Genomic DNA, 12818 nt, shown 5'->3' on the forward strand with positions numbered 1-12818 from the left:
TGGGGACCCGGAGCTGTAAGGAGGTCTTGAGGTCCACTTCCATGACGATCCAAGTCCTGCATGCCAGGTTCCCTGCACTGAGTTCAGCATCGCTTGCTTCTCCTCATGAGCAAAGGAGTCCTCAGGACCTTGCTCTGCTTGGCCTGGGGCGTTGCCTGCAATGGTTTCAGAAAGTTCCCCCCCCTCCCCAGCACCTCACGGGTCCCCCAGCGCTCTTCTCCTGCCTCGCCTCACCTCGATTCCCCTTGCATTCCTCCAGCTCGTTTGGATTTTGATTTATTCAAATGTCAACAAGCCACTGAGGAGATGCAGCCGCCTGGGCAAGAGCAGAGCAGTGATGGAGGGAAGGTCCCGCTTTTCCACTTGATCCAAATTTTACAGAAGGGGTGGGGAGAAAAAAAAACAACCCAGCCTGCCTCAGCTTTTCACCCCTTGCCCGCTCATGTGGTTTTCACCTTCGGCTTCTCCGTTTCTCCAACCTTAGGACCTCCTTCAAGCAAAGGACAATCAAGGCAAAATCTGCAATGCAGGGATCTTAAAATTCGGTGCCTTTCAGGGATCCGACACCTGCAGGAGAGCGGAAGGGATAAATCATAGAATAAAAGAATCACAGAATCATGGAGCTGGAAGGGGTCCACCGAGGCCATCCAGTCCAACCCCTTGCTCAAGGCAGGAAGCCAACTCAAAGCAGATCTGACAGAGGGTGGTCCCATTTTCTCTGGAAAGCCTAGTGTTGGAGGGCTCCCCACCTTCCCATAAGGTCATGGGTCCCGTTGTCGTACAGCTCTAACAGTTAAGATGTTTTTTCCTGATACTCAAGACGAAATCTGGCTTCCTGTCACTTGAGCATACTATTACATGCCTTACATTATGGAGTGATGGAGAATAGATCCTGCCCCTCCTCTGTAAGACAGCCTTTCAAGCTTTTGAAAAGTTTGCTCTCCTGTCTTCCTTCTTTCTTCTCTTCTCAAGGCCAAACAAGCCTTGTTCTTTCCATCTTTCTTCCTAGGGTTTGGTTTCCAGTCCTCTGATCCTCCTCATTGCCTTCCTTTGAACTTGCTCCAGTGTGTTGCCATCCTTCTTGAAGGTTCCCGTCCAGAATTGGACACAGGACTCAAGATGAAGCCTAACCAGTGCCAAATAGAGGGGAACTAGTCCCTCATGGGATTTGAAGATTATACTTCTGTTGTTGTTGTTGTTTAGTCATTCAGTTCTGTCCGACTCTTTGTGACCCCATGGACCAGAGCATGCCAGGCCCTCTTGTTTTCCACTGCCTCCCGGAGTTGGGTCAAAGTCATGTTGGTAGCTTCAATGACACTGTCCAACCGTCTTGTCCTCCGTCATGCCCTTCTCCTCTTGCCCTCACACTTTCCCAACATCAGGGTCTTTTCCAAGGAGTCTTCTCTCTTCTCATGAGATGGCCAAAGTATTGGAGCCTCAGCTTCAGGATCTGTCCTTCCAGTGAGCCCTCAGGGTTGATTTCCTTCAGAATGGAGAGGTTTGTTCTCCTTGCAGTCCAGGGGACTCTCAAGAGTCTCCTCCAGCACCACAATTCAAAATAATTCTGTTAATGCAGCCTAAAATAGCATTGGCCTTTTTTTTGCAGCTACATCACCCTGTGGGCTCATATTCAGCTTTTGACCTACAACAATTCCAAGATCCTTCTCACTTGCAGTATTATTGAGCCAAATATCCCCCATTTTGTAACTATGCATCCCCCATAGTTGTAGAACGCGGCACTTATCCATGTTAAATTTCATTCTAGCTCTATTAACTCCAGAGCTGTGGGGTGTTTGTGGATTGATTTTAGCCTCAACTTTAAAGGCATTCGCCAAGATGTCAAGCCTACAGGGATGGGGAAGCATGGGTTGTGCCATGGATTTTCAGACCTTTATTTTGACATCTAGTTAAGCTTTCACTCCTCATTCATTCATTCATTCATTCATTCATTCATTCATTCATTCATTCATTCATTCATTCATTCATTCATTCATTCATTCATTCATTCATTCATTCAAAATATCATCATTCTGATCAGAGTGGAGAATAAAACAGGCATGTAAAGGAAAGACCCAGTGTGGGCTTGAGAATGCCACTCCAGATTTTTAGTCCTAATTTCACGGGAGCTATTTAAGGCTCTGAATTTAGAGGTTGGGATCCAGGAGCTAACGGACAGCACCTGTAAAGTTCAGATGAAATCCGGAACAGATTATGACCGAGGGCCACTTTCTTCGTGATCGATCAGAGATGACAGTCTTTCACAACACCATCTGGTACTTCAAACACTAACAACGGGAACGCTGAGATCATTCACCACCAAACCCACATATTGGTTGAGCCCCCATAAGTCATTGTTTAGTTGCTTTCTATGAAGCAGATCCATCCAGCCGATGGCTACAGCCTTCAAGCTTTTCCAAATCTCCTATCTTCTTAACCCCTGGATTTTGGAGGAGGAAGAGAAGGCAAGAGCAAGGCAGAGGACATGAGGGAAAGAGCCACCCTCACTGGTCCAGTTCAGAACCCAATCTGGGACTTCAGAACAGACCCTGGTTCAAACTGGATCCGTGCCTGATCTGTGCCCTGATCTGAACCGATCTGGAAATTCGGATCGTTCACCCCTCCTCAACTTCCGCTGGAAAACCAAAATTGTCCTTTTGTTTTCAGAGCAACACACAGCAAGCACAGAGAAGGGCAGACCTTTAAGAGAGGAGCCAACCTACACATTTTCAGGCTGTGTGTCATGTGTGTGCATGTGGCCCAGGGTTACATCTGGCTCCTGAGCGATGAGACAGGAGCTTCTTCTTTTTTTTCCTGGCCCTGTCAGATTTGCTTTGTGCTCCAGATCTTACCCGGTCAGTAAATTTGGTTCAATTTGTTCCAGAGCAAAATTCAGCTGTCCTGATTTGCTCAGATCTGAATCAGGCTGACTCGGTCGGCAATTGAGTGCAGAATTTCCACCCTTTGCATTCTCATCTCGCTCCACTCGGTTTGGCCTCTTCTCCCACTCTTGGGATCAAAGCCATGCCTCCCCTCCTTTTGCCATGTTATTAAAAAGTACACACACAATAATCTTGTTTCTTCTAAATCACCCAGGAGCTTACATGATTTTGATAATAGCTTCTAAACATACCAAATCACCTCCGACCGTAAACCGTAAGACTCCGGTTAGACCCCCTTCTCTAATTTGTCTCTCGTGTCCCTCCCTAATCGCTTTCCGTGCTTACGGGGGGGGGGGCTTTAAAAAAAGGCTTTCGTACGACGTACTGTAATCTAAATCTCAGTTTTTATCCTCAGGTCTCTGACCCTCATTTACGGTTTCCGAAGCCCCGGGAATTATTTGAGGATCGGAAGGCGAAATCTGGCTCATCTCATCGATCAAGGAGAAGATATGGCAGGTGTTCACAATACCGTTCCTCAGACCTGTGAGAGGGTGGTTTTGTGTTACTTGCACAGAATTTTGCACAAAAATGCCCCACTCTGTCTCTGAGCTCTGTCGGTCACTAGAAGTGAATCAAAAGAAATTCTGCTCTGATTTGAAATCCAAGCGAAACAGGACCCATCCAGAGCTCTTCCCCTCTGAAACGAAGTCATCTCCAGTGCAAGAGTGAGACTAAAACCTTGCCTCGGTTTATATAAGCAAGACGCATAAGGGCAATATCTTTTGTTTTTAATACGCATCAGGCTCTCGGTGCCTGATTTATCGGCCCGTTTATCGGCGGCAGCAGGGGGAAAACGAAAACTTATTGCAAAGACGCTGTTTAAATTTCGGATTCAGAAAAGTCTACCTCTTCTTATAGGCTTACGGTTATATACTGTAGGAGCATCGGTGCCCTCATACACAACCACAATCCCCAATGCAGGAGGAGAGCCTTGGGGGTGTCGGCATGTTGGTTTCCTCACTCCCCACAGAACTCAGAGCACACTTCTTACACCCAATTCTGCTGGTCTTGTGAACTGCCAGAGCTGGCGTCAGCCGAGGGGTAGTCGGCGAAGCCGGTTGCAGCGGCTGTGAATCCACTCTGGATTTTGCTCAGAACTTTCCAAGAAGCTAGATCCACTTCAGAGACCAGCTCCAACTGCTTAGACCCCTCCTGCACACAACAGATGGAAAACCCAGAATGGATTCACAGGGCTCTCCTCAAAATGTAGAGTCTGCAGCCACCACGGATGCAACCCATTAGGAGTGCTGCTCACTCCTCCTTGTCCTCACCCTCCCGCTGACTTTTGGAATGGATTGGGGGGGGGGCAGACCCCTCCTTTATGTTCCCCCCTCCTTTATGTTCCCCCCTCCTTTATGTTCCCCCTCTCCCCTTCCCTTTCCAAACAGTTCTCCGGGAAGGAAAAGCAACCGTTCACTTTTTAAGGAGCTTCAATCCATCTCGCAGCATTACTGCAAACCCGTGCTGATTGTTCTCGCGTCCCGGAGAATAACAATGTGTACTTTTGTAGATTACCCCGGGGAACAGACCTCGGCGGCTTAGCGGCAGGTCTGCATCTGCAGAGGTGGGGGGGATGTAATTTGCAGTAGGAGGGGGGAGAGGGTGTAAGGCAGGCTTCTGGTGGCAGGAGAGTGGTGGAACGCCAGTGATTTTTTTTTCCTTATTCAGGGTAGGGTGGGGGAAATAGCACCTGAACAGAATGCAACCAACTCCGAGAAAGCTTCGGAGAAAAAAGCCTGGAAGCCACCCATGGCCTTCTTTGGAGTTCTTTTGCACGGGGTGTGGGGGGAGCAGATGTCTCGTTAGACAGAATAACGGTGTACAAATGATAATCATAATTTTTTTCAGAAATACTTATTTGGGGTATGTGTTCATGCATAATTCACTATGTTTCCCAGGAAAGAAAAGGGGGGGGAGGAGCAAAAGTACAAAGGAGTGAGAAAGAGGAAGCAGACAAAAAAAAAAAACCAACTCAGAAGTTACATTTTAAAAGAAATTTGAGTTACTCACTATTTTTAAAGCCAGGATTCTATTTCTGTTGTTCTGAAGCCACCTATCATCTGTTGAGTTGCAGATTATTAGTATCTTGCATTTTCTTTCTCAATGGGCAGAATAGGCTCTCTGGTTCCCTTTAGTGGCCAGTTCTGATACTGCACCTTGGAAACATTTATGAAAGTACAAAGTCATAACCAAGGAATACTGTACTTCCCTTCCCATTGAGGATTGACAAGAGAATGACATAAAACCTTTAAAAAGTCAGAATGTCTTAAAATGACCTAGAAAAATAACTGTTAAATCCATGTAACTAGATGTCAACAACTACACTTAAGACATAAGAAGCAATTTTGTGCATGGGAGTCCTACATTGATCATTACCCCAAAAGTATCTAATTAGAGGTAATTATGTTACTTGCAACTAGTTATTTCCAAGTTCTAGCTTAGATCCAAAACTTTAATGTATGCAAAGAACGTAAAACAAAATGCATCAGATATGATTCTAATGATTGGTGTGGGCAAAATGCAGACTTCTTGATTCGGTTGGACTGCAACCTCCATCGGCCACAGCCAGCATAGCCAGTAATGATGGGAACTGTAGTCCCACAACAACTGGCAGGCTGCCCTTTGCCCATCCTTGCTGAGGAATGACCTAAGACCCAAAGAGCCATCCTTAAAATAGAGAGAGCTGGCCTTAAATCCACAGAGAAATAGCTAATATTTTAGAAACATCTGGGCCCAAATCTTCAATTGCTGGCCACCAAAATGACTTGGAGGCCCACATTTGATAAAACAAGCACATGAAAGCTGGGCAAGGTCACAGGAATCTCCCTTCACCCTGTTTTCTAGTCAGCAGAGGGGGTGTGGCAAAACCTCCACCCACAGAAGCAGTCTAGCTTAAGTGGCTAAACAAGAGGACCAAGAGCAGGAGGGCCAGTTTCGTCCCATGTGTAGCCTTTCTTGAAGGCATCTGTTTGGCCTTTCGGCGACAAGAAGGTCAAACCAGACGGACCGTCGGTAGCCAAAACCCAAAGGTCATCTGCTGTTTCCTCCACAGCATCGAAAATACTGTAAACTTTAAAAAAAGGGGGGGGGAGAAAAGCAAGCCAGATGGGGACAGAACAGATGTGCGATTGGCGTGGGCCGTTGTAAGCCTGTTCCAACGCCCACCGGGTAAGAATAAAGAACTTAAGAAACCAAAAGTTTTTCATACGCTGGGCGGTGGACGGAGGAATCGTCCAAACGGCTCTGGGCTAGGATGCTCGGTCATTGGGATTTTTTGCCCTCGTTCCAGACCCGCGGAGGCCAGTGACCTGCTTGGCCTTTGCTGCCGCCTCTGTCATCGTTCTGCTTCTTCCCCTCTTGGGGTACGGTTCTACCCCATTTTCAAAGCTCCCCCCAGCCAAGGGGGCTCCCCAATGCAGGAGATGCTTATCCACTGGGCTACGGCCGGTTGGGAGAAAGGAAGTGCCTTGACGGTGGGATGCAGAGAGGGAAGCCAAGTGAGCAAGAGGGGAACCCTCTTGAATTCGCTTCCAACGGCCCCGAAGGGGGGGGAACCCTTCGTTTTCCAGTGGATGCTTCTGGATCTTCCCTGTTTGGTGGTTTCCATGCCCCGACGGAAAGAGGTTGACAGGATCACGGATTCCTTTCCTGTCTGTCAGCACCCCCAAGAAACCAAGAGAGTCACAGAGGCAGGAGGCGGCCATCCCGACAGCTCAAGGGTGGAGGTCTCTGGCGGTGGGGCCGGTGGTTGCGAGTTCGAATCCCCCACGGGGTCTCTTTGACGGGCTGGACAAGATGATCTATGGAGTCCCTTCCAAGTCTGCAGTTCTGAGAGGATGATGATCAATAAATAGCTCAGAGGCTGGGAGTTCGATTCGCACACGGAGCCCCCCTGACAGGGGCTGGACTAGATGATCTAAGGGGTCCCTTCCAGCCCTGCAGTTCTAAGAGGAGGATGATTTTAGAGATTACATCTGTTTTCACCACCACAGTCATCTCTGGGCTGAGAAACACTTTCTCCCTTCCCTTTGGCTTCTCATCCTCCTTTTTAACGATCGGGACCTTGCACCGGGGTGACTTATCAGCGCTATTCTAAGGCAGAGGACGTCGATAGGGTTCTTTCCGTTCTTCGATGTTCGCCGGCGATCGTACTGAAGCCATGCGTGAAGTTTATTAAACCTGCTTAATTTTTCTATCAGTTCTGAGCAGCATCGATCCCATTGCATGGAAGTCATCGGACGCCAGGCTCGGTGCGAGTTAAAACAAAATCATTTAATAAGGAAAGGAAAGCTGGGGGGTGGAGGGAGAGATTAATTCTGCCTCAAAACAGCCATGATAGGATGGAAAGAACTTCATTTGAAAGCTGCTTAGATCAATAATCCAAAAGCTACCTAGATCGATGACCCAAAGATCTGGTTTTTGGATAAGGGCGAGAGGTGGGGGAAAAGGTCGGAAAACTGGAATTTCAACTCAAAAGATGATTTTCTCTCTGCTCTCATGATGTTAGCAAGCACCTCCTCGTTACATTTATAATCCAGTATTCTCGAGGTGGAAGGTACCCCAAGGGTCATTAGGTGCAGCCCCTTTTAGCTGTAGACATATACAGCTAAGACATCGTCATCACCATCATCTTAGAACAGCAGAGCTGGAAATCATCCAGTCCATTCAAGGACGCCCAATGGGGGAATCGAACTCCCAACCTCTGGCTCCACAGCCAGAGACCCAACTTCCCTCACCACTGAGGAGATATGAGGTTTGGACCACCATCATCATCCTCATTGAACTGTAGAGCTGGAAGAGGCCCCTAGGGATCATCCAGTCCAGCCCCTGTCAAGGAGGATCAGTGGGGGAATCAAACTCCCAACCCTTCGCTCCACTGCTGAGCTCCAGATGGTATCTTGTGTAGACCATTTTGACCACTGACCTGGGTCCGGTCAGCTCCACCCATGGGGTTCGTTGTTCTGATCACTTCAAGGTAACGATGTCATCAATCCTCTCCAGTGGGAATAATCATCTTAGAATGGAAGAGCTGGAAGGGGTCCCTAAAGGTCATCCAGTCCAACCTGTGTCCAGGAGGCCCCGATGGGATTCGAACTCCCAGCCTCGGGCTCTGCAGTGGAGCACTTCTTTTTAAAGTTTACTCAAAATCTTTTTTGAATTTGAACCCATTACTTTAGATTCTACCTTCCTGAGGTCCAGAAAACAAGCACCATCCACCGTGCAACCCATGCCCATTCAAATGTTTGATGGTGGCGGTCGTATAATCTCTCGATCCAAACTAAATCCAATGCTCACCACTGTTCCTCGTACAGGATGGGAACTTCTGATTTTCTGGACCACAAATCCCATGATCCCCCCCAGTCTGAGAGTTCTCTATGACATTTTAGACACCTGACTTTGGCTCACCTGGGCGACAAGGCCTAGTCCTTAAGGCTTTGAGGCCTAGCTAGGCCAAGCTAGGCCCAAACTTCCACTTCCTGCCCTAGTGTCAGCTGGGAGCTTTCTTTCTGAGCTGGGAACTTGGTGTCACACGATCAGACCATGTGCCAATAGACTTGTGACCTTCCACCTCCCCTCTGAGGTCCTGGGGTGGGTCTCCTTTCACCCCAGGTCTTTAAACCTCTGCTTGTGTTCAGAGAGACCTTGGGAGTTGGGTCATGCACGTGGGGGGCGGCATCGCCTGGGAAACAGAAGAAGCCTAAGTGAAGGGTCACTTTGTGGATTTGAGGCGGGGGGAGGAGGAGCAGAGGGCTGTGGGAAAAGACCCGTCTTCTTTATAGGAGGTGAGCGAAATTAGACTAGGCATGTGGTCTGGACTGGAACTTGGGGACGGATCCTCAGACAGGATGCCTGCTGCCAGCCTGTGTAGGGAACTCCAAGCTTAGAGGAACTGATGATTCGCCTGCGATGGTATAGGTCATAGGACGACTTCTAGGTACCTGACGTAAACCGGCAGATCTCAGCTCTCTTCAGCCTCCAACCTGTTTTCCCTGCAGCCCGGCAGAGCAACAGGACAAAATGGAGGAAGCTGAGAGCAGCAGGATTGAACCATGGCCATTAAAATGGAAGATGATGCAGAGATGTTGATCTCACGAGCTCTCTGTGAGGGATTAACTCGGGTGCCTGGGTGAGAGCCATCATCCTTCCCTTGGTAGCTGGCTAGGCAAGGGGGGTGGGGAAGGAAGGAAGGAAGGAACACGTGCCAACATGGCACCTGCCCCGCTGGCCACATGTTTTCCATCCTTGCGGGGGGAAGGAAACTGAGGAAGAGAGAGAAAGCAGAGAGAAAGAAGGAAGAACCAAGGGATGGAAAAGGAGAAAGACTGGACCCCGTCACACGCTTTAACCCTCACCGATGTTCCCCCTGGAGGGTTGGTCTTAAAAATGGGAAACAATGGGTTTCTCACACCTGACTCAGACACACAAAACGATGAAGCAAACATTCTGGAGTTTTCGTTAACAGTCAGGAAGACATTAATTTTTTAATTTTTTTTTTGAGTCTGTGGCCTAACAATCCATGGAAACGATGGCCTTTCACTGCGGGGAGAGGATTCCCGATGGATCGAATCATTACAAGCAACGCACCAAGTAAAACGCCACCATCCAGATCGCGAGGGTGAGGCCGACCAGGAGGATGTGGGCTCCGGTGAAGCCGGGGCAGCGGGCGCGGAAGCGGGGGGTGCCCTGGGGTGGACGTTCTCGTCCGGGTTCGGTGCAGCCGGTGTCCCAGCGGGAGAGCGAGGGGATGAGAATGATGTAGGCCGTTGGGTCATAATGGAAGATTCTCCTCAACTGAGTGGAAGACGACTCGCCGATGAAGACGGAAGGGATGTCTACCGGTGGGCTGGGCCCCTCCTCCTGGCTCACCATGCTCACCAGAGTTTGCGACCGGACGTTGTGTACGATGGCGGCCTGAAACCCTGCTCTCTGGGCGTGCGAGACTTTGGTGGCAAAAGAGCAGTCGTACCTCCGGATGAGGGCCGCAAAGGTGGCCGAGGAACCGTTGGACCGAGGTGCAGCCTCGATGGGGTGGCAGGCGTTGGCCGGCTTGGCTTCCACAACGTAACCCAGGAAGGCCTCGCTGGGGCGGACTGGCCTGAAATGAGACGGCAGGGCTTCGAAATCTTGGCTGAGGCTGTGGTGGTTGAACACCACCCGGAGGAAGGCCTCGTCGGTGGAGGCGTGGAGGAAGGAGGTCACCATAAACAGGGGGAGAAAAGAGGGAAGAGGGCCGCCCATTCTGGCACAGGTCAAGGATGGGGCCCTGGGCCAACGTCGGGTCGAGAGCTTTCCAGGCAGGCGGGACGTCCGCTTGAGAGCTCTGAGCCTCTCCGTGAAACCAGCTGGACCCCAGGGAAGTGGCCCACACTCATAAGCGTTGGGTGGGGCGGAAACAAACGGAGCCCTTGGGCTCAGAGTAGGGCTGATCTCCACGGAGAGTTTTCCTCCCAAGTTGGTGAGGAGAGCTTTGCTCTGAAGTCTTTGTGACTTCACCCAGAACCTCCAGGGACCAGCAAACTCGGCTCCTCCAACACTGCAGACCAAGGGTGTTTTTCCCATCCAGCGTTTCCCCTCAAGCATGTCACTGTACCTAGGGGTGGAAGGGTTAGCTTTAGGGGCCGCAGGAATAAGCTGCGGATGGGCTGACCGGCAGACCGATTGGGTGTTTTTACAGGCTGCCAAAACCAGGACTAAGTGCATCTTACCAGATTCAGCGGGTTTCCTAAAAAAAAAAAAATTCAGACCAAAGGGAATTCTGAAGAAGGATGAGAGTGGCTGACCTTACGAGGCTTTTGTGAAGATTGTTAACCTAGGATGTTGAAGTGACCTGCGTGTGCATCGTTCAGAGGAGGGCAACAAGGATGATCAGGGGACTGGAAAATCAAGCCCTGGGAGGAGGAAAGACGGAAAGAACTGGCCATGCTTGGCCTTGAGAAAAGAAGACAGAGGGGAGAGAGGAGAGTGCTTTTCAAAGAATTGAAAAGTGGCCCTACAGAGGAGGGGCAGGATCTGTCCTCCATCATCCAAGAGTGCAGGGCATGTAATAATGGGTTCAAGTTACAGGAAGCCAGATTTCGGCTGAATATCAGGAAAAAACTTCCTTAACTGTTAGAGCAGCACAACAATGGGACCCACGACGCTGGAGGGCTTCAAGAGGAATTCTCCTCCTGACTTGGATCCCAGCTTTGAGCAGGAGGTCGGCCCCCACGGCCTTTGAGGCCCCTTCCGGCTCCTGTCTTCGCTGATTCCACCCGGCCCTTCGGTGGACCTCTGGAAGGCTCTGCAAGTGTCCCGATCCAGGAGACCCAGATGTTTACATGGCACCTCTTGCGTTTAATAAAGCTATGCTGGGTTGTAGTCACGGTCCATTTGAACTTTGCATTATAGTCTTGATTTGTCGGGACACCTCAAAGCTTCTTTTGCAAGATTACTGTTTGTCTGGTCTTTGCAAAACAACAACAACAACAACAACAACAACAACAACAACAACAACAATAAATTTAAAAAAAGATGGATCAACCCATCTGCCAAGTTTCTGGAACTCTCCTTGGAGAATGTAGACTTTCAAAATCCACCATTTTTCTTTGGTTCCCAGCAAATCTTTCCGGAGATCAAAGCCAGCTGAGAAAGTTGTGTTTTCCCCAACACCACCATGCTGAAAGCTAATTCTGCTGGACTTTCCTTCTGTGCTACTTAAACGGCCAATGCCTGCCATTGTCTTGTCCCAAATTACACATTTGACAGGAGGGTGGGATTTTTAGACGCATGAGAGAAGCACCCATCTCATGGCATGTCCTAACACCGGAAGCCTAACCAGGAAACAACACCCTTGCCTAGTTGGGAGCATTTAAGCTGTTTTAAGGCAACCCTTTCACAGCCCCAGGGAATCTTCAACCCCCATTCCAAAATTATATGTAAGCTTTTTCCATCACCAAAGTGGGAAAGAAAGTCGGCAGATATTTTGACATGTGTCCAGGTTCTTCTTTCGATCCATCAGAATAGGTTGCCCAGAATTCATGGATAGGGTAGAAAAATCGTAGAACAGGGGCCCGGCCATGGAACTGAAGTTAAGTTTCTAGTCCTCGTGGCTGCAAAGGTGATCTGCTGCTAGACTGACTGGCTGAGGAGTTTGGCCAAGTTTTCCAGGAAAAGAGACGCCTGGAAAACATTGCTTAAGTCTACTCAGTCAAACCAAACCCTGAGAAAATACCCCTCATCAGATCTTCATGACAGGCTTGCCTCTTTCTCTTTTCACAGACTGCTCAAGATCGTACGGTTCTCTTATTTACTTATTTGAGGTGTGTTTTTTCCTGCTTCGAGGGTTCAATGGAGAAAAGGGACACAACATGAAAAGGAAAAAGGCATGAGGAGGGAAGAGGAAAAAGGCAGCCTTCTGACTTCTCAGCACATGGCTGCCTGCCGCATCGTGCAGGTATCGCTTCTGGCCATTCCTATGTACGGGCAAGTCAAGACGATCAGCTCTTGAATGCGGTGGGGAGGGTTCCTCTGCCTCGGGCTGCGAAATCTGTTGGGCCTCTGCCCTTGTGCAGTCTCCGTTGCTTGCAGGAGCTGATCTACGTAAGGTAAGCGAGCGCTCACAGCTTCCAATGCCCCAGAAAGAAGAACCCACAATAAGCAACTAGACACGGCTCACACATCCTGAAATGATGGATGCCTCTCCATGTGAATTACCCTGGCTCAAATAAGAGATTTACTGTCAGCAGAAAGCAAGCTGGAAATCTTTTTCTCCGGTAACAGTTTGGGAATGCACACGGCTGGTATTCCACTTGTAACGTGAACGCTAGTTTCTTACGGCAGCTTCTCCTGGCTCCCGTGCGCTGACTTATAAAGATAAAATGATCAAAATGGCACAGAACG

At 49.2% G+C, this 12818-nt stretch overlaps 1 protein-coding gene and 1 long non-coding RNA gene across 2 annotated transcripts in view; both read right to left on the bottom strand.

Moving 5' to 3' along the window:
* The window catches only part of LOC144583980 (uncharacterized), a 37106-nt gene that overhangs the window by 16990 nt on the left and 7298 nt on the right, over positions 1 to 12818 (bottom strand). Inside the window, exon 3 of the long non-coding RNA XR_013537934.1 lies at positions 4950 to 5095. This is a non-coding gene — a long non-coding RNA (uncharacterized LOC144583980). The remainder of the gene's footprint in view (positions 1 to 4949; positions 5096 to 12818) is intronic.
* LOC144583979 (uncharacterized) lies at positions 8771 to 10833 on the bottom strand. Its single transcript, XM_078378876.1, has one exon. The coding sequence runs from the start codon at positions 10638 to 10640 to the stop codon at positions 9510 to 9512; it is 1131 nt and encodes a 376-aa protein (XP_078235002.1). The 5' UTR covers positions 10641 to 10833; the 3' UTR covers positions 8771 to 9509.

The sequence above is a fragment of the Pogona vitticeps genome, chromosome 7, assembly GCF_051106095.1.
Source record: "Pogona vitticeps strain Pit_001003342236 chromosome 7, PviZW2.1, whole genome shotgun sequence".
Classification (NCBI taxonomy): domain Eukaryota; kingdom Metazoa; phylum Chordata; class Lepidosauria; order Squamata; family Agamidae; genus Pogona; species Pogona vitticeps.